Source organism: Chanodichthys erythropterus, chromosome 2, assembly GCF_024489055.1.
Source record: "Chanodichthys erythropterus isolate Z2021 chromosome 2, ASM2448905v1, whole genome shotgun sequence".
NCBI classification, from domain to species: Eukaryota; Metazoa; Chordata; class Actinopteri; order Cypriniformes; family Xenocyprididae; genus Chanodichthys; species Chanodichthys erythropterus.
In genome coordinates this window covers 33,915,133-33,935,003 of record NC_090222.1, presented here as the reverse complement: position 1 = coordinate 33,935,003, position 19,871 = coordinate 33,915,133, and the positions used below count along the sequence as shown (strand labels likewise).

The 19,871-nt window shown below is 35.6% G+C and overlaps 1 protein-coding gene across 8 annotated transcripts in view; it reads left to right on the top strand.

Annotated features, from left to right (window-relative positions):
• The window catches only part of arhgap33 (Rho GTPase activating protein 33), a 59,100-nt gene that overhangs the window by 18,325 nt on the left and 20,904 nt on the right, over positions 1-19,871 (top strand). For 4 of the 8 annotated variants that reach the window (XM_067410760.1, XM_067410758.1, XM_067410762.1 and 1 more), the window contains exons 2-10: positions 3,577-3,645; positions 9,799-9,833; positions 11,097-11,188; positions 13,430-13,514; positions 15,924-16,010; positions 16,243-16,380; positions 17,241-17,333; positions 18,376-18,498; positions 19,761-19,838. In XM_067410760.1, the coding sequence (XP_067266861.1) occupies positions 3,577-3,645; positions 9,799-9,833; positions 11,097-11,188; positions 13,430-13,514; positions 15,924-16,010; positions 16,243-16,380; positions 17,241-17,333; positions 18,376-18,498; positions 19,761-19,838 (800 nt within the window). The remainder of the gene's footprint in view (positions 1-3,576; positions 3,646-9,798; positions 9,834-11,096; positions 11,189-13,429; positions 13,515-15,923; positions 16,011-16,242; positions 16,381-17,240; positions 17,334-18,375; positions 18,499-19,760; positions 19,839-19,871) is intronic. The other 4 variants (XM_067410764.1, XM_067410763.1, XM_067410761.1 and 1 more) reach the window with 2 other exon arrangements.

Sequence of the window (19,871 nt, the reverse complement as noted above, 5' to 3'; positions counted from 1 at the left end):
CTATAGAGACGCTGCCCACATGATGGTACACACTTTGACAGCACGACTTCGCTATAATAAGCCTCTCTCGCTGTTCTCTATATCAGCACAATTCGGCCACGTTAAGATGACAGCTGACAATTGCTAGCAGCTTTACTGTGGTGACCACAACCATCCCCTTAGTAAAAAATACACTGGTATCATGATACACAAAGTATATTTGTATTTGAATAGAATGAGGTAATGCCTGTTTTGGCTGCTGAAAAGCTTTGCAAATAAAGGGGTTGCTTATTTAGTTTCTATTATAATTTGGAACCATTATTATTTATATGAATCCTATAGAATGATGTAATAGTCAAGTAAGATTCTACTGGATATACTGAAATTCCTGTTTTTCAGAATTTTAGATTAACTGTAGTAGGATATATTTTTGTTCTTATTTTTATAGTTTTTTTTTTGTTTGTTTTTTTTTATACTTGATTGTATATATTTATTTTATATAAATAATAAATCTAATAATAATAATAAAATATAAATTGTATTTTTACTTTATTTGATTTTTGAGCGTTTCTTCTAGCACATTATCAGCCAAGCCAAACAATATGCCAGTATTTTTTGTTTTTGTTTTTTTGTTTCAAATGTTTTGTACTTTCTTGGATAGATTTTATTTTATTTTATTTTAATTTATTATTTTAATTTATTATTGTAATGTTTGAGTGGTTCTTCTAATGATAAAGCATATTATCAGCCAAGCTAAACAATATGCCAGTATTCTTGTTTGTTTTTTTTGTTTGTTTTTTTGTTTTGTTTTTCAGAGGTTTTGTACTTGTTTGGATAGATTTTTTTTATTTTATTATTATTATTTTTTTTTAATGTTTCAGTGGTTCTTCTAATGATAAAGCATGTTTTCAGCCAAGTCAAACAATGACTGATAATTTCATTTAAAATTGAATTTTTATATTCACAGAAGCTTTTGCATCAGTGATGCGCGGGTCAATGTATAAACAACCCGCACCCGACCGACGTTTTCAACTAACCCGCCCGCAACTCGGACCGCAAAAAAAAAGAAGAAAATATTGTACCCGACCCGCTTCCTGACCCGCATTTTTTTAAAAGCAGTAAATGCTCATTGTAGCGTCATTGGGCCATAGACGTAAGAACCCCCCATCAGCCTCCCTGGCCAATAATATCCGGCCTGTGGAGGAGAGAAATATTTCAGGACCTGACGTGGTGCCCTCAGAGGTGCAGCGGCGAGAGCAGGCAGTTCTTGAGGCGGCCCATCATTTTCCATTTCAGCTGTCAGATGCATATTATTGATGAATGCGATGTTTATGTTTCGACCCTGCTTAAAGAATTAGCCTAATCAGCAGGTCAACTGAGAGAAGGCCCACTTTTGGAAAAGTGTGAAAGCCCTTAGGAGCGCAAACCGTTCTTTTTCTGAATGTTGTAGTGTTATGTAATAAAGGCTTGATTTATTCATTTATTTCGTTTCATTTTCTTAACAATTAAGATGCTGCATGTGTTTATCCAGTCTAATCGAAGTGCGCGTCTCTCCCCCGACTTTCCCAACAAAAATCCCGCCCCCTCTTAGAAAATACATAAAACTGACATTACTGAGCTATATGCGTTTAAAAGTAACGTAGCCTATTAAAATTGTACAATTTCATTGCTCAGTTCAACGTGTTGGGAAATCGGGCATTTTGTCCCGCGTCAGCATTTATTCAAAAGTTAATAACGCTCAACATTCAAAAGGTAAATAAGGATTTCTCACTTGTATTAGTAGGCTTGGCTATTTCGCCACGTGAATGCCCAATTGAAGCTCTCACAAGCACAAAATGCAGGGATAGAATATGTTAAAAAAGTATTTATTAACGCATTTTAGACGAACAAAAACAGGTAGGCTAAGCCAAAGACTGAGGCTACAATAACAATAAATAAATGTTCACAAATACCCATGAAAGTAAAACTGAAAATTACAAAGGTTTAATTGGCATCTTTATTTCAAACGACCCGACCGACCGCGACCTGAATATCATTAAAAATATTTTTGGATGACTCGTAACCGCGGCCAACCGCGGATGACCGCAGGCACCCGCTCATTTTGGATCAACCCGCGCATCACTGTTTTGCATATTCCAGCTTTGTTGATTTATTGGATGTTAGTTTTCCATACAAAGCTGTAAAATCAACTGACAGTCTTGATAATGTAAAGTACACAAAAATTAATTTTGAGTAAATGTTACGTAAAATAAAAAAGTGCTTGTTTAACTCTTTCCCTGCCAGCGTTTTTTATTTTTTTTTATCTATATATATACCTGACAGCATTTTTGATCATTTTCCCAAGATTTCCATGGCCTCAAGAATATTTAGCCTCAAGAAAGATTGCTTGTTTTGTTGATTTGTTGTTTTTAAACAAAAAAAAAAATAAAAAATTATATATCTAGCTTCATGCATTCTTTTTTTAACAACACTTGAATGTGGGTAGGTTTCATTAAAAAACAACAACATTTTGAACAAAAAGCTGAGAAAATCATATATTTGCCAAAGACTACAGTGTTCATAAATTCTAAAGAAATTCTTCTATTGCTTGTTTCTGCTTCTTCGCTTGTGTTTTGATCAGGAGATTCTTTACTGTTTCAGAAGATGCGTAATCCCTACCGTCAACACATGGATTGCTGGAAAATTCTGTCAATGGCAGGGAAGCGTTGTCATTATTATCAGAAAATTCCATCAATGGCGGGGAAAGAGTTATTGATAGGACTCTCGCACATCACTCTTTTTTCTATATTTTTAGTAGTATGTGTTGCATTATCAACATTGCAGAAAGAAGCACTATAGAATGAATTAGCATAAATGAATTCCATCTGTGGTCAGTTTTCTCTTTCAGGTCAACTAATGTCATGGCGGAGCACCAATTAGAAGATATTCTTGCTGAGCAAGTTAAAGTTAGCTAAACTGATATACTGAGGTTTGTTACCAGCAGAGTAACTCAATAAGGCATGTTCATTATGTACATTGGGACAGCATGCTTGCAATGCCTTGGCCAATCATTCATGCTTGTGTACTTGAATTAAAGTCGTTTTTTGGCCTTAAAGTCTTTGTTAACTGGCTGAACTTAGCACAGCTCTCACACGGGCCAAAAATGCTCCCTACAAAAACACACTCCATTCCTACATCACTCGTTGCCATGGTTGCAGAATACTCCCCATTCCAGAGAATTCCTGCCTGGAGGTCTCATGGATTCTTTGCATTTGTTTACTGCTGTCTGCAGTTCAGCTCTACATGGGGCTGACCTTGTAAAGCACACGGCCTTTCATATCTTTACAGGAGTTTATTTGAATTCATTTGCATGTTAATTAAATACATACTCTTAAGGTGAATAAAACTGTACTGGACATTTGCTAATTTCAGCAGAAATCTTTCTCTCATATAAGCCATCCTCATTGTATGTTGCTGATCTCGTTATCATGCTGGCTCATTCATGCATTTTTATAATCCATAGAGTTTTGGGTTATGGCAGGTCCTTGTGTGTATGAGATTATAGTGCAGACTAATGGCTGACATTAAATGGCCTTTATTCTCCTTTTCTGTGTCAAGTGTCAGGACCCCAGTGGGTTCGGAAATGCGCCATGTTTGTGAGAGCGATGAGCCTGGCAGACATGTCCGGTAAGTGCCGCTCCGCAGCCAAACGCACTTCACTCACAGGATGGGATCAACTCTGATTCTGTTTATACAGTTATAAACTGAGCAAGAGGAATAGTAAACTGATAAAAGGCTGTATTAAGATTATTCAGATGCTTTTGATAAATAACAGGGTTTGAACCCATCCCTGCCTAAACTCTTACTGTGCATGCTTTGAGTCTCATTCACTCATAATTGCTTACACTGCACACCATTCCACTGTTGATAATTTCAGATTATTCTAAATCAGGGAGGGCGTGTCTACAGGAAGTGATTAGCATAATACATGCCCATGTCCATAAAAGGGCTTTCGTAAAACCTCTCCTATATAAACATTTGTCAGTCTCTGCATATGATTTTGTTTTTTTAACGTATCAAATTTCAAAATTAGTTAAGTTGCAACTAGTTAAAGACATGTAGTTGAATTCTAACTTTGAAAGTAGACTTGTAGTGGAGTCATTTAGTTGCTCAAATTATAATATGTAATATATCTGAACTAACAAACGTTCTGAAATGCTGTTGTAAATTTTTGATTGTGAATTTCAAGTAAATTTTAAATGATAAACTGAATTTTTATTTAATATAACACATCATTTCCACATAAAAACTGCTTAAACACGCTAAACATACGCATGGTTAGTGAATGAGACTCATTATGTCTTGTGATGTTTTGTTTGTTTGTGCATGTTTCATGATCTGTGTGTATTTTTTGCCTTTTCTTCTGTGTCTAAATGAGTTGAAAGAGCCCTTGTTTGTGCATAGCATCAACATAGCTGGTCATTGATTACTGGATGACCAGAATGGACTGTGAGTGATCAGGACGCCAGATTTTGAGTTGGGATGTGTAAATATCCATGTTCAGATTAGATTTTCTTTTAGTTGTGGCCTATAGAAGGGCAAGGCATTTATTTCAGATGGAAAGATATGATATAATGATCTAATTTAAAAGTTGAACCATGAATCCAAAACTCCGTTTACATTCTTAATACATGTTTCTGGTCTTATTGTGTCTTATTGACATTGCATTTTCGACTCTGTCTTATTTTTTTATCCCTTCTTCAACCAATTGAACCCATTCTGGAATGTAACACCATTTTTGTTCTCCCTCAGTTAATCCCTCAGTTAATTTTGATGGATGAAACAATGTCTTTTTTTATTGTTGGATATCCTGTTTCACTCAGAAATATGACAAAGATTACAGAATGTGTCAACCTATTGAGAACCACAAACGGAGGCAGTCATTAGCAATTTTTTCAGTCATTTTTCTGATAAAAATTACAATTGTGGTTTTAAAAACAAATGTAGGTTTGCTGTTCTTGCTTGTGATTATTTATCAATATGGCTACGTAATAATAATAATAATAATAATAATCTATAATTATTGTACAGTATTATTGTAAAACAAAGAAATGTAATTTTTGTTATTTAACTAAAATAAGAAAATAATATAGTAGTAATATTATTTTACATTACAACTTTAAAATTGCAATACTAATATTTCTTCATGTTCAAACATTAAACCATCTAACCACAGTTTAGCGCTACACTCTGAAACATTCAGTGCATACATTTAATTAAATGGCAGCCTTCACTAATTGATAATCACCATATTGCAATTTAGTTTTTATTTCGATTAATTGGACAGGCCTAATTTATACTAGGACATATATGCATATTTTTATTGAACTGGGGTCGTAACAGATCAGACCCCCCTCCCTTATTTTTTATTTTATTTTTTTATTTTTTATTTTTTTTGCTGATTTGGTAAATGATCTGATCCGTGACACAAAAATCGTAATGTGATCTGAACCACGAGTTTTGTGATCCGTTGTACCCCTATATTAAACTGTCAGGACGCACCTAGATAGGGGTGCCAGAACATCCCTAACATGTCCAAAAACCAGTGGAGAGAACAGCACAAATGCTCTGTCATACGAGCAGCCCTCCTCTTCCTGCGAACAGCTGAGGAGTCACTGAGGCCTGGCGTTAACCCAGCGTTCAGATCACCACATCAAATATTCAACAGGTGCCTCTGAATGTGAGCTTTTTGTGTGTCTGAGACCGTAAGAAACGAGAGATAGACGAGTATGTGAAGAAAGAGTGCTTTTACGCTTTCGAGAATCACCAAGGAAATTCCACCCATCCGCACTTGTCTGTGGAGGGTCCGACGGCAGGATTAGAGACCAGAATGAACACGGATGCATCTGAATTGGAGAAGGTGACCTAGGGAGGTGATGACAGCTAAAGTGTGGCTTGTACTTGACCTCTATACTTCTGCATCAAGGTATCAACCGCAGAAGAAATGTTCAAGAGGAAGAGAATGCTCAAGGTATGAACCAATTTATGAAAAAGGACGATTCAGTATCTTGTGGAAATATTTATCTAGCTTGCTTAGGGTTTAATTGGTTGGTCGGGTAATAGATTACTGATATGTGAGTGGTTTTTATGGCTGTAAAGTTTAAGATTTGAAGCAGCTGTCGAACAGCTCGTCTTAGAGAAACATAAACCAGTCATGGAGAACGCATATGAAGTTACCAGAAGAGAGACAGCATGGACCAGTTTTTTCCAGGCTTTACCGACTGGTTGAGAAGGATTATGTGGTAGAAACTAAACAAGTTCAAGTTGTACCTACTTTGTTGTACAGCAGAGAGGAGGTGCACTAGGTGCACAGCGTGGTTAATTAGCATGTTTCCATCCCAGGTTTTTTCTCAGGTGAACCCGTATTGCAGCCGCCAGGTGCGTTGTTTGCTGTAAATCCTCCAGCAGGTCCGACAGGTGTGTGTTGTTTGCATAACATCACTGTGGCCTTGGTTAAAACCAGCTGCATTTACTGTCACTAAACGTGGTAATACTCATAGCATTGGATGAGGAACACTTGAAGGTTGAAATGTAGTCTTTATTGTGGGTTGAATAAAAGCATGCTGCTTTTTTCAGTTTTTTTTTCAGCACTGTTACCGGGAGCTTTAACAGCTGGATGGGCGAGTCATGTGGTTTCAGCACACAATGTGCAATGAAACTTGGACTGAATAAGTTTTAATGATGCATCTACCAGCTGCATTCAACATAGATATTTATCTCTTTGTCATTGTTGAGTATAAGAAATATTTTCATGTTCTTTTTTTTTTTCATTTGCAACTGAGGGTTTTTAAGCATATACTATATATTATAATATTTTATGCTATATACACTACTGTTCAAAAGTTTGGGCTCGCTATGATTTTTTTTTTTTGAGATGTGTCAAACCGGAGCTCTTTACTGATTGGCTCACGCAACAACTCGTTATACAAATTTTCCACTCGAGGTGAAATTTTTCAAACTTCTGCCAAAGACGTGATTGAGGTGAATCGCACCGTGAATTCGCATCTACTCACGTCTTTGCATTGAGTTCGTATGTAATCTACTCGCGCAAATATTTAATTTCACTTTTGGTATGCGCACACTATTATGCTCACCAAGGCTGCATTTATTTGGATAAAAATATAGTAAAAAATATAATATGAAATATTATTAACTATTATTACAATTTAAAATAACTGTTTTCTATGTAAATATATACTTTGATCATAGGAATAAAATATATAAATGTAATTTATTCCTTTGATCAAAGCTGAATTTTCAGCATCATTTCTCCAGTCTTCAGTGTCACATGATCCTTCAGAAATCATTCTGATATGATAATTTGCTGCTCAAGAAATGTTTTTTATTATCAATGTTGAAAACAGTTATGCTGCTTAATATTTTTGTAAAAACGGTGATTCATCAGGATTTTTTGATAAATATAAAGTTCAAAAGAACAGCATTAATTTGAAACAGAAATATTTTGTAACATTATATATGTTTTTTACTGTCACTTTTGATCAATTTAAAGCATCCTTGCTGAATAAAAGTATTAATTTCTTTTTAAAAAATCGTACTGACCCCAAACTGTTCAGTGGTAGTGTACTTTTATATTTTCGCTTTGCATGTCGGTTAAGTTTGCAACTTAAAATGGCATTCACAACAAATTCGGCTTCTGTGATGTGGTGTATTTCTGAGTGAAACTTAGCCAAGATCATCATTACTATTACTCATCCTCATGGTTCGGTATTCGACAAACCCTAAGCCGATCTAGAGGCCAAAATTATATTAGAGACTTGAGCCAATAAGCAACTATCCACCAGTACACACTAGCAACCGCATTGCAACTTCCTGGCAAACACTTTTATGGCAAGCATTATTCATATTTTCCTTCAGTATAAAATTTTGATTAATATTATATTTTCCCATTCTTAATGTTAGCCGAAAGTCATTTCAGTTGGGGAATCCCATTTATAGTTTCATAAAAGTTGAATCATGCTCAGTAACACCAGTGACATTTATTAATAATGTAAATGGGATCAATTTTGATTTCAGTTAGTGTTATTTATATTAAGACAGTGAAACAGAAATTATATCGGCAGTGAATGTTGTCACTTTTAAGCAAGATACATGATAGTGTCTAAAAATGCTGCTTTCGCTTCAGGAATGTTGACTATCTCGATAACAATTCTGTCAGTCAGGGACAGAGAGGAAATGTGGTGTGCATCTTTGTGTAATAATGACTGACACACAATCAGTGTGACTCCAGTTAACCTCTTCAGACAGGGCTGTGCACCGTGTGCAATATATTTCCACTGATTTATAGACATTGGCAGGCAGCTCTTCTCACTGTCACTGATTTGGCCGACATCTCTCCTTTGAGATCTCAGCTGATCCTCAAGCCGTGTGCTGTGAAGGCTGAGATATCATCAGATTGAGGAATGTGTGTTCAGTCCAAAGCTGAATGGAAAGGTGGGGAGCTGGGAGGAGTTTGGGTTGGAATGAACATTATATTTTAAAATGTATCAGGAACACGGCTATTATATATTTGAAAATATTTTTATTTTCAATTTTTGTTTCTTTTAAATTTAATTCTTACTAAATTGTTTTTATTTTGTTAGTTAGTCTATTTTTTTTTTAGTTTAATATTCATTTTAGTCACCATTTAAGTTTACTTGAATTACTAGTATTAAGTATTTATTACTAATAGTATTAAGTTTAAGTTTTCATTTCAGTACTAGTATTGGATTTATTTTCTTTAGTTTTTGTTTCAACTTATTTGTAAATATTTATTCTATTGGTTCTTATTGGAAAGTTTGTCTTTTTTATATTGTAGTTGTAAATTTCATTCAAATTTCAATAATTTTGACCTGTTAATGAATACTTTTTATTTAGCTTTTTTTTGTTTTGTTTTTTTTTTTTTGTATAATTTGTAAATGGCAAATTTTAGTTTACTGTTATGCTTTAGTAATTGAGTTTTTTTTTTTTATTGAATTCAAGCAGTATTAATTTTAGTTTCACTATTTTGTACTTTGAATTGTAATTTTATTTTCACTTTTTATTTTTTTTTTATTTTGTTGTAATAATTTGTAAAGTATTTTTTAAAATATAGTAAGAACTAAATAATGGTCAGTAAAAACTAAGTAAAATTTTTATTTTTTGTGTTTTTAAATTTCTGTTTAGTTTTAGTTGTTGATAAATATTTTTACTTTGTATTTTTTGAAAACAGCTAGTTTTAGTTTTTTTATTGCAAATCATTATTTAAAATAACAAAATGCTTTATAATTAAATATAATTAATTTTTATTCATTTTCTCTGTAATTTTGAGTTGTTAATATTTTAGTGAACATTTATATATTCAGATTTCTTTTGTTTTTTAAAGTATTAGTAATGTTTTTGGTTTTTTTCAGGTCTAGTTTTTGTCTTTCTCATTTTTTTTTAACAAGTTTCAACAACAACAATATTAATTGTGAGTGATCAGGAGCTGCGGTCAGGTAAAGGCTGACAGAAGTGATAATATCTTGAGGTCTGGTGTCAGTGTTTTCAGCTTTGCTTCCTTGTCTCCTCTATAAGAGATGCAGCATGCAAATTTAAACACAATATTTGTTTACAGGGCATCAGTGCTTTTGCTTTTTGCAGTCTGCATAGTTACAGAGATAAGCACATACTAAGGAGTTATTGTTATCATTAGGATTATATGGGAATAGATTAGAAGCGACACATCTGCTTGCTTAACTGTACAGTATAGGTTAAATCCTTAATAACCTAAATATGCTTATGCACCACTGACCATCTCTAAAGGTTTCTTGCCCAGGGGGGAGCAGCTAGCAATAAAGGTAAGTGTGATAGAAGTACCCAACACCTTCTTTCTCCTGTACTGCCACATGCACAAAGCTTACAGTACATCAATCTGATCATTGCCTCTAAAATGTTTAGCAATATGGCTGGCCTATCCTCATTTGCAAACCCTTTGCTGAAGAAAACAAGGATTGCATTGGATAAAACAGTAGACAAATCCACTCTTGTCATCCCTCTTCTCTGTGTTTGAACTCATCCATGACTGTTTGGTGTTGTGTAAACCTAAAGGAAGACTGCAGAGATCTGTTGTTCCCTGAGGGGATTGGGAAAGTGCTGTCTCGCAACCAAATGCTCCGGTAGCATTGTTTCCATCGAAACTGCCTGTCAGGTGGATGAAACTCAAACAGTCATCCTGACAGGTCTGCTGTTATCAGAACTAATCTGCATGACTGAGATGTAATTCACCGGGGCTTTTATTCATCAAGGACAAAATAAATCAAGCATAAAAAGCTCTAATAAGGGAGGAAACATCCGGTGTATTGTAATCTTGGAACTCTGACACTAAGTGTATGCACTGAACTTTTTAGAGCTTTACAAACAAAGACAATAAATATATATATATATATTTATAATATATATACTGATGCCATATGTGTACATTGGGCCTACATAAATAAAATGAACACGTGTGTGTATAAAACAGATACTGACTGGTTTTCCTTTGGCTAGCCTAGGACACACCTGTGCAATAATCATGCTGTCTAATCAGCATCTTGATATATCACACCTGTGAGGTGGATGGATTATATATATAATAAACACACACATATATATATATACATACATGCATAGATGTGTTCATTTTACTTGTGTAGGCCCAATGTATACATTTGTCAACCCATGCCGATCTACGCTGATCACCCATTTTAAAATGAAGTGTTTGATGTAAATGCTTGGCTTTTATTCCAAATGAGACCAGAGGTCAGCAGACGACTGTCTGGGTCACTTCACAAGCTGCTTGCTGCTCCCTTAGCTCCTGTCTGAGTGTGATTTGAGCGTTTGAATGAAAGTGATCTGCTTGAGACCTTATGAATCCTCAGAGAATGATCTATGTACTGTCTGATCAATGTTGATTAAGGCTTTTGTAATCTATTCTCTCCAAAAGTATATGTCTTAAAGAGATGATGCACTCTTTGGCTCTCAAAACAGGGATGACTTTGATCTTTGTGATGTAGCTTGAATTGTAAACCCATCAGAGCATAAAAGCATTCTTTCTTCTGTTCTCCTTCATCTTTCTTCAGGCTCGGAGCACTGATAATCTGGACAGTTCTGGGGAGCCTGGGACCCGATCAGTGGGCACCACTGCCAACTTGAAGGGGAAGATGAGCAAAAGGTGATAAACGGCATATCTCTCCATCAGTACAGCCATTTAGGGTGTATTTAAACTAGATATTTTAGTGGCGACACATGTCCTTTTGATGTCATAGTTTGGTTTGTTCAAATGGTATAGGGCCATGTGAAATCAGTTTAATTTTTTTCTCAAATTCAGGTTACTGTTTTAATTTTCTGGATTCCATTTCATTGATTTACATTTTTGTACTTAAATTTTAATGATCAAAAAGGATGTCTAATCCATTGAGTTCATGGAACTAAATTTACTTAATTGTTAAAATTAAAAAATAACTGCCCTATGAATTTCTTTAATGTTTTCAGAAATTCTGTGTTGTCTGTTTTATTTTTTAGCTTTATTGGATTCTATGTTTTATGTTTTAATACACATTTATTCATCAAGTTAGTTTTCAAATTAATTAATAAAATGTTGACAATTTAGTTCATCTTTTAAAGTGAAATCAAATGAGAATTTTACATTTTGGGGAAACTAAGTGCTGCACAACAGGTTTACCGTTCAAATGAAAAGTTGTGATATTCCTTTAAAAATAATGTTTCAATAAACTATTATTATTATTAACACAATTCGGCCCACATTTTCTGCATCACAGAAATCATAAGTTCCTATATTAAAGCAGCTTTCCAAGATAAGGTGCCCACTTAGTAACCACACCACTTGAACTGTAGTCCTGTGCCCGGTTGCATAAAGCACCTTAAGTGTAATTTTCCCTTAAGATCACCCTTATGTTTCCCTTAAACTTAAGGGTGTTGCAGAAAATAACCGTTAAGTGTTACTTAAGGGTTTCTTTAGGCGAAACGTCATAAACCCTTAAGAATTTCCCTTAAGTATATATTTTTCACTTAAGTAATGCGTAAGTGTTGCATAAAGCCCCTTAACCTTCATTTCCCTAAGTATATCGCAAGGTTCGTAAAACTTCACCTTAAGTGTTACACAGAGTGAGCAGGATCAATCCAAGTCGTATAACGTGCCACGATCGGCCGCTTTATATGATAGACAAATTGTACTTTAGCGGTTTATTCACATAAACATTGATGAAATATAACATATCTTATTATCTTATATGGTCAACGGAAGCGCAAACGTGCATGCATCACACGCAAAAACAAACCTCATTGGTTCTTGCGCGCACATTTGAGCTTCCGACACAGCCGTAATCATATGGATGTCTTTCAATAAACGGACATAAATGATGAGAGAATATTAAAAATATCTTTATTTGTTATCCAAAGATGAATGAAAGTCTTATGGGTTTGGAACGACATGAGGGTGTCAGGGTGAGTGAATGACGGCAGAAATCTCAATTTTGAGTAAACAATCAATTTGAGTTTCTCGTCTCTTTCATATTTGGTTTTCTTTTTTGTTTTCCTTATCCATATTATGTTGTTTTCTGTGAAAACTTACCACGATACGTATTAACAAATAACGTGTCCATGGCAACAGTAGAATTTTTTAACGGCAAAACCTGGGATGCTGTCGTTAAACACTTAACGGTTTCCCTTACCTAAGAGAACAGTTTAAGAGATTATATGCAACACCCTTAAGTCATTCCCTTAGTTAAGGGGAAATCACGCCTTAAGTGTCATACTTAAGGGAAAAACTTAAGGTGCTTTATGCAACCGGGCACTGACCCGCAAACTCAGGTTCATTCCAAGCAATTAAAACCAAGAGTAAAGCAGCCTTAAAAGGTTTAGACACAAAAGAGACAGACAGTATTTTAGTTTAATAGTTAATGAAGTAAATGACTGTGTTGTCCTGTGAGTTTAGCTTTAGGTTTATCCAGCTCTGAACACAGAGTAAAACAGGAAGAAATGAGTTTCACTTCCCCCTGAAATAACTGTTAATGGGATGCAAAGTTTCCCTGTGGTGTTCATGAGTACCTTACTGAAAACTACCCTGGAGAGCTTCTACATTCTGTGTAACTTGAAAATATAAACTAAATCCGTGCTGGTGCTGTGTGCACTAACCAGATAAGTCTGTGGCTTTTTTTTTTTTTTGTGTGTGTGTGTGTGTTTTGTTTTCCCAGAAAAATTTTAAGACTGAACAGTTATAGTGCCACTTGCCATAATGACAAATTTGATTATCCAGATAAGTTTAACAGTTGATTAACCAGATAAGTTAAACAGTTTTTAAGTTTCACAACTTTAAACTCACTGCTTCAAGCTCAGCGCTCTGTGATGAAAGTATGTAGTGTTAACTCATTTATTTTTTTGCTTGTGGTTCCAGGCTTTCTGTTGTGAAAGGTCACTTCCCCAAGCTTGTTGACTGTGCCCATTTTCACTATGAAAATGTGGACTTCGGTTCTATCGAGGTAAGATCTTGTCTTGAGCAGTTTCTTAGCTCTCTAATAAAATGTCAGAAAGGCCCAAAGTATATGTATGGAATCATCTTATTATAATTATTATTATTATACCCAAAAGAAGGTATTTTAGAGCTGTCAAGTCAGGAGCACAATTATGATGCCTTAAAATGCTGCCTGTGTAGGCAATAAATACTTCCATAATGTGCCAAATTTAAGAGTGAAAAAATATTCAGCAGGTATATAGTAAAACTGATTTTATATATCGGAATTTCATTGAATTAAAAAATGTTAAGCTATGATATTATTGATTAATATTATTTAATGTGGTTTAGAAATGTGGCTTCAGGTATTCATTTTAAAGAAAGATAACATGCACTAATGAATTGTGAACAACAACACCAAGAACATCAATGAAAAGGTCTTTGTGTGTTTTAGTAATGTACATGTTCAGTTGTCAGGATGCATCACAGAGCTGGATGTTTAGGGTTGTTAGGAAGAAACAAGCAGATATCAGCGTACAGCCGGAATATCTCCAGGGCTCCTTGCTTTGTGACCTTCAATTACACACACACACACACACACTCTCTCTATCTCTCTCTCTCTCTTAAAGGGAAGAAGAAACATTTAATTATATTTGATTCACAGATACACTGCAGTATGTCAGAGCTCTTCTCATATAAACACAATGATCTGTGCTTTATTTAAGCTTGTCTAAAATCTGTGGTCAGTTTAGGCAGGTCCACAATGTTAGACATCCATTCTCAAAATGCATTTCAGTGTCCCTGTGGCATTGTTTTTGTGTTTATATACCCATTTTGTGTTTATTATGGCAGAGCGCTGTACACACACACACACACACTCGAGAGCACCTGGAGTGCACTGACCGCACAGCATGACTGGAGTGGGAGTCTGTCTCATTAGTGTTTAAACCCCCTAAAGAAAAGAGAAAAATAAAAGACCTTTACATGTTTTCTGATATGACCCCGTGAAGCAGAAAGCCTCTCCTCTCCTCTCCTTTCCTCTCCTCTCCTCTCCTCTCCTCTCCTCTCCTCTCCTCTCCTCTCCTCTCCTCTCCTCTCCTCTCCTCTCCTCTCCTCTCCTCTCCTCTCCTCTCCTCTCCGCTCCGCTCCGCTCCGCTCCGCTATTGCAAAATTATATTAATGGTCACGTACCATGCTATCCCCATGGTATCTTCCATGTAATACCATATGAATACGGTAACCATTCATATATTTTACATACATACTACCAGTCAAAAGTTAGGAATAATTAAGATTTTTGAAAGAAGTCTCTTATGCTCACCAAGTCTGCATTTATTTAATCAAAAATATAATAAAAACAGTAATATGGTGAACTTTTATTACAAAATATTTAAAAATAACTTTTGTATTTGAATATGTTTTAAAATGCAGTTTATTATTGTGTTGGCAAAACTGAATTTTCGGCTTCATTACTTCAGTCTTCAGTGTCACATGATCCTTCAGAAATCATTCTAAATGCTGATTTGCTGCTCAAGAAACATTTCTGATTATCAGAGTTGAAAGCAGTTGTGCTGCTTATTTATTTATTTATTTATTTTATTTTTTTTGGAAACTGATATATTTTTTGATTTGATATAAAGTTCAAAAGAGCAGCATAAACAGCAAAATAGAATATTTTACATTGTAAATGTCTTTACTGTAATTTTGGATCAATTTAATGCATTCTTGCTGAATAAAAGCATATCAAAAATCTTACTGACCCTAAAATTTTGAACAGCAAGTACCTTTGAATAAAATGTTTTGACCCCTTACTGATCATACTCCTTATCTAAAGTGAAGAGGAAGTTCGTACATGCTTCAAGGATATGAAACAGCATTTTAGTGACTTGATTATTGTTAAGGGATGTTCCCAGCTTCTCATAAATGATCATGTGTTTGAGAGTAACTGAATCTCATTAAACATGAGTAGCGTGGTCTTAAAAGGGTGCGTTTCTTGTAATTCATCTGTCTAGTCAGATGTGCAGACATAGTGATGTCACAAAATCACAGCAATTCAAAACATGTTTATGCTGTTACATTGCAGTGTGCAATCAAACGCAGATTAAAATCAGACTTACAAACTGGAAACTCATACATAAATGCACAATTGCAATGGGATCAAGGTGTATGATGAATGAACACCCATTGAGATGTACACAGTTGATGATAAACATTCACCTTATCCAAGAAACATGTCTGATCAGAGTCAGGTGGATACAAAATTACACAGTGCTAGTTGTCGACTAGTTGTTCTGGCAACATACTGCTTGGTTATTTCAAAAATATCTGTTCTTGCATGCCAATGCAGGACCATGAGCATTCCCTTTAAACGTTTGTTTATGTGTGCTTGAACTTCTTCACACCTTCATGAATTAATGTCTGATCTTTACACCTTCAGCTTCAGTTTGCCAATGAGCAGAGCGATGCCAGCTGGACCTCGGGCAGTGCCAAAGACCTGGTTTTCCTTGTGCAGGTGTCCTGCCAGGTGAGTGGGCACACATGCCCCAGTCAGTGCTAATAATAAACAGCCCCTCCTGCTATAGCCTAAAAAAACACAACAGATCGAATCAAACATGACCAAAGTCGGTGCAATACACGTTGTTTTGCATCTTCCTCTCTTGTGCTGGCATCTTGTTTGTTGACTTCCCCCCTCCCTCGATTCTCTCTCCTCTCTCTGCCCCTCTTTCCCCTACTCTCTCTCTTTCTCTGAAATCTAGGGTAAGACATGGATGGTGCGGCGTTCGTATGAAGAGTTCCGGACGCTGGACGCCCACCTGCATCAGTGCATTTACGACCGCCGTTACTCACAGCTCTTGGTCCTGCCCGCCCTCTGTGAGATCGGAGATCGGGTGGAGGTGAGCTTGACTGCACTGGATACTAATGCTTCTTATCTCATTTAGCTTCAGTGTACAGTAGCTCATGTTGTACCGCTAACAGAGTTAGCTGCTCAGTATTGAGGTCGTCGGCCAGTTATGTAGGTTGGTGTCCGGACCCATAGGGACAGTGCTGGGAAAAACATCACTTTATCTTTCACGTCACTTTTATTATTATTATTATTATTATTTTTCATTTATCATGAGACTATTTAAATCTTATGGTCTGTAATTACCATTAGATACAAATGTTTGGGGTTTTGTATTTTTTTTTTTAAAATCTTATCACCAAAGCTGCTTTAATTTTATCGAAAATACACTAAAAACTGTAATATTGTGAAATATTATTACAATTTAAAATATTCAATTTAAAATGTAATTTATTCTGGTGATGGCAAAGCTGAATTTTCAGATACCATTACTTTAATCTTCAGTGGCACATGATCCTTCAGAAATCATTTAAAGTAATAAAGACTGAAAATAGCTGCGCTGCTTAATATTTTTGTGTAAACGTGATACTTTTTTATTTTTTTTATTTTCAAAGATTCTTTGATTAATAGAAAGGTCAAAAGAACAGCATTAATTTGAAATCGAAATCTTTTGAAACATTATAAATGTCTCTACTGTCACTTGATCATTTAATGCTTCCTTGCTGAGTAAAAAAAATCTTACTGACCCAAAATAGAAAAAAATTTAATTTAAAAAAAGATTGAAATTCAGTTGAGCTTAACTTGTATTGAACCTGGAACATTGCTTTAAATCAATCTTCTTCAATGATATCTTTGAGTAGTGTTTGACTACTGAATGAATTTGGCATTTGAACGTGCATTTTATACACGCAGATCTTCACACCACTGTTGTCCGAGTATCTGAACCGTCTCTCCATGATTGTGGACAATAAGCTGAACTGTGGGCCGGTTCTCTCCTGGATGGAGGTAAGAAACAAACAGAGGAGAGATGAGACCGCAAACATACATTAGAGTAGATAAGAACTGAAATATAGAAGGATAGTTCACCCAAAAATGAAAATTGTCATCATTTACTCACCCTTATGTTGTTCCAAACCTTTCTTCTGTGAAATGCAAAGAAAGATATTTTGTAGAATGTTGGCAACCAAACATTATTGTAGCCCATTGACTTCCAATGCATTGACAAAAAAAAATTCTCTCAATATCTTCCACAGAAGTCAGTCATACAGGTTTGGAATCACATGAGCGTGAAATACTTGATAGCAAAAGTCCGTCTGACATCTTTTCTTTTAAATTAGCATTTTTATCAGGCTCCTGTGTTTAGGATCAGTAATTTCTCTTTAATGGCAATGAGAAGGTTGTTAGTCAGTTATTTGGACAACAAGACCTAGTAAAACATCGGTTTTACAGCAGCAAAAGGAACACTGTTGTGTTTACTTGCTACTCGTGAAATCCTGTCATTGACACTGTAATGATGAACAAAACATGATGATAACTTGCAGCTCGGAAATTGAAAGCCAGCTCATATGCACACCGTCATTCATATTGAAATCTCATGATTCGATTTGCGTCTTCCACTTCTTCTGTGGACTTAGAGGCTTTTGCTGACATAGTGATAGTGAAGTAGCGTTTAGCGGTTTCTGCCAACGAACTGGCATTTCTGAATAGGCTGACACTGGGATTTAACGGATTTGATGTGAAAGTTTTTGATGAACACATAATATGTGCAGAGAGCATTCGCTCAATATCATTATCTCATTTTTGACAGAGATGGTGTTTAGCAGCATCTGAACTCATCACTTGTGTATAACAGGAGATTTTATGTAATTTTTACTTGCCATTTTTCTTGCCATATCTCAAATCTCTACATATTAAATTTCTTTGTAAAAACCTGGCAGTATCTATTGTTTTTCAAAGGTAAATTTCATTGCTCTGAATCTTGTTATTAGATTTCAACCTCCCGAAGTCAGGCAGTATTACAGCTAATTGTTTTTTACATTCATTGCAGATTGACAACCATGGCAACAGGTTCCTGCTGAAAGAAGAAGCCTCTTTAAACGTCCCTGCCATCGCTGCTGCTCACGTCATCAAGCGGTACACTGCCCAGGCTAGCGATGAGATCTCCATAGAGGTACTCAGCCCACTTACATTTTTCATGTCTTGATGTATTTACTTATAAAACAGGAAAGTTAGATGGGACATCTCCAATGTTTTAAATAGCTTTTAGTTTGTCAAAGATGCAGCCGACTAGCTGCTTGATTAATTCTGTGTTTCACACCAAACTACAGCATAAACTTCAAACTCTTCCAAAAGACCTTGTACCCAGTTTGAGTTCTCTCTTTCTCTCGTCCTGTCCTTATTCTGCACATGCATGCACAGCTTGCCTGGTCCTGGGACACAGTTTTGTTCTCTCTGCTCTTCCTCCTTTTCTTCCTCCTTCGTCAGGTCTATTCCTGTCCCCCCTCCCTATACGCTGCTCCATATGCAGCATCTCTTTCTGGGCCAGAGAATGGGGTGACCCAAACTTAGAACGCATTGAGGTCCCTTCTCTCTCTCTGTCTCTCTCTCTCTTTTTCCTTCTGTCACTCATCAATTCTTTTGCATATGCATGACATCATTTTTAAACTGATCTAACTAGATGTAACCATTCATCAGTGCTCTGCTCTAGAAACCTCTCCTAAACTACATGGGAATGCTCTAGCACCCACCCCAAGCACCTTAAAAGTTACTTAGTAATGCTGTATCTGTCTGTCGAATCTTCAAGTCTGTTGAAAGCTGTTGCTACTGCTCTTACATTTTTTGCAAACACCTAGAAAATCCTTGGCAACCACCTAGAACAATTTAACAGACACCTAGAAACGTCCCAGCAACCACTTCAAGCATTTTAACAACTACTTAGTTATGCAGTATTTATCTATATGTCTGTCTGTTGAATTTTACACATTTAGGCAAGGCTTTTTTAAGCTGACATCAACATTTATCTTGACAAACTTTCCCTTTTTAGTTTCTTTTTTGTACTTTTTCTGTTTTCTCTCCTCTCTGGCATGATTCTTTCTCTTTCTGCTCTCCAGTGCGAGATAGGAACTGATATTTTTTCCCCCTTCCTCTTTATTAAAATTTGGGTCAGTGTATTTTGGCACGCTACAGTGCTTTTGAATAAAACTGTAAGTCTGATTGTGACTTTTAGATGTTGTTGAGAATATATATGAAGTTAACATGCTTGTGCTTAAGAAAAAATTAGCTCAATCATCATTTTTTTTTTATATGCTAATATTTTTTTTAAGAGTTTATTAACACTCTCAGTAGACAAGTAATTTGCATATTGCTATTACTAGATGCGTATCTCCGTTTGCGTGCTAATCCTTGTATGTCTCTTTGTTCCTCTTTTTAAAGGTTGGTGATATTTTGTCAGTGATTGACATGCCGCCCAAAGAGGACACCACGTGGTGGAGAGGAAAGCATGGATTCCAGGTACCTGTCTAAACCTCAGGACCTAATATGGGC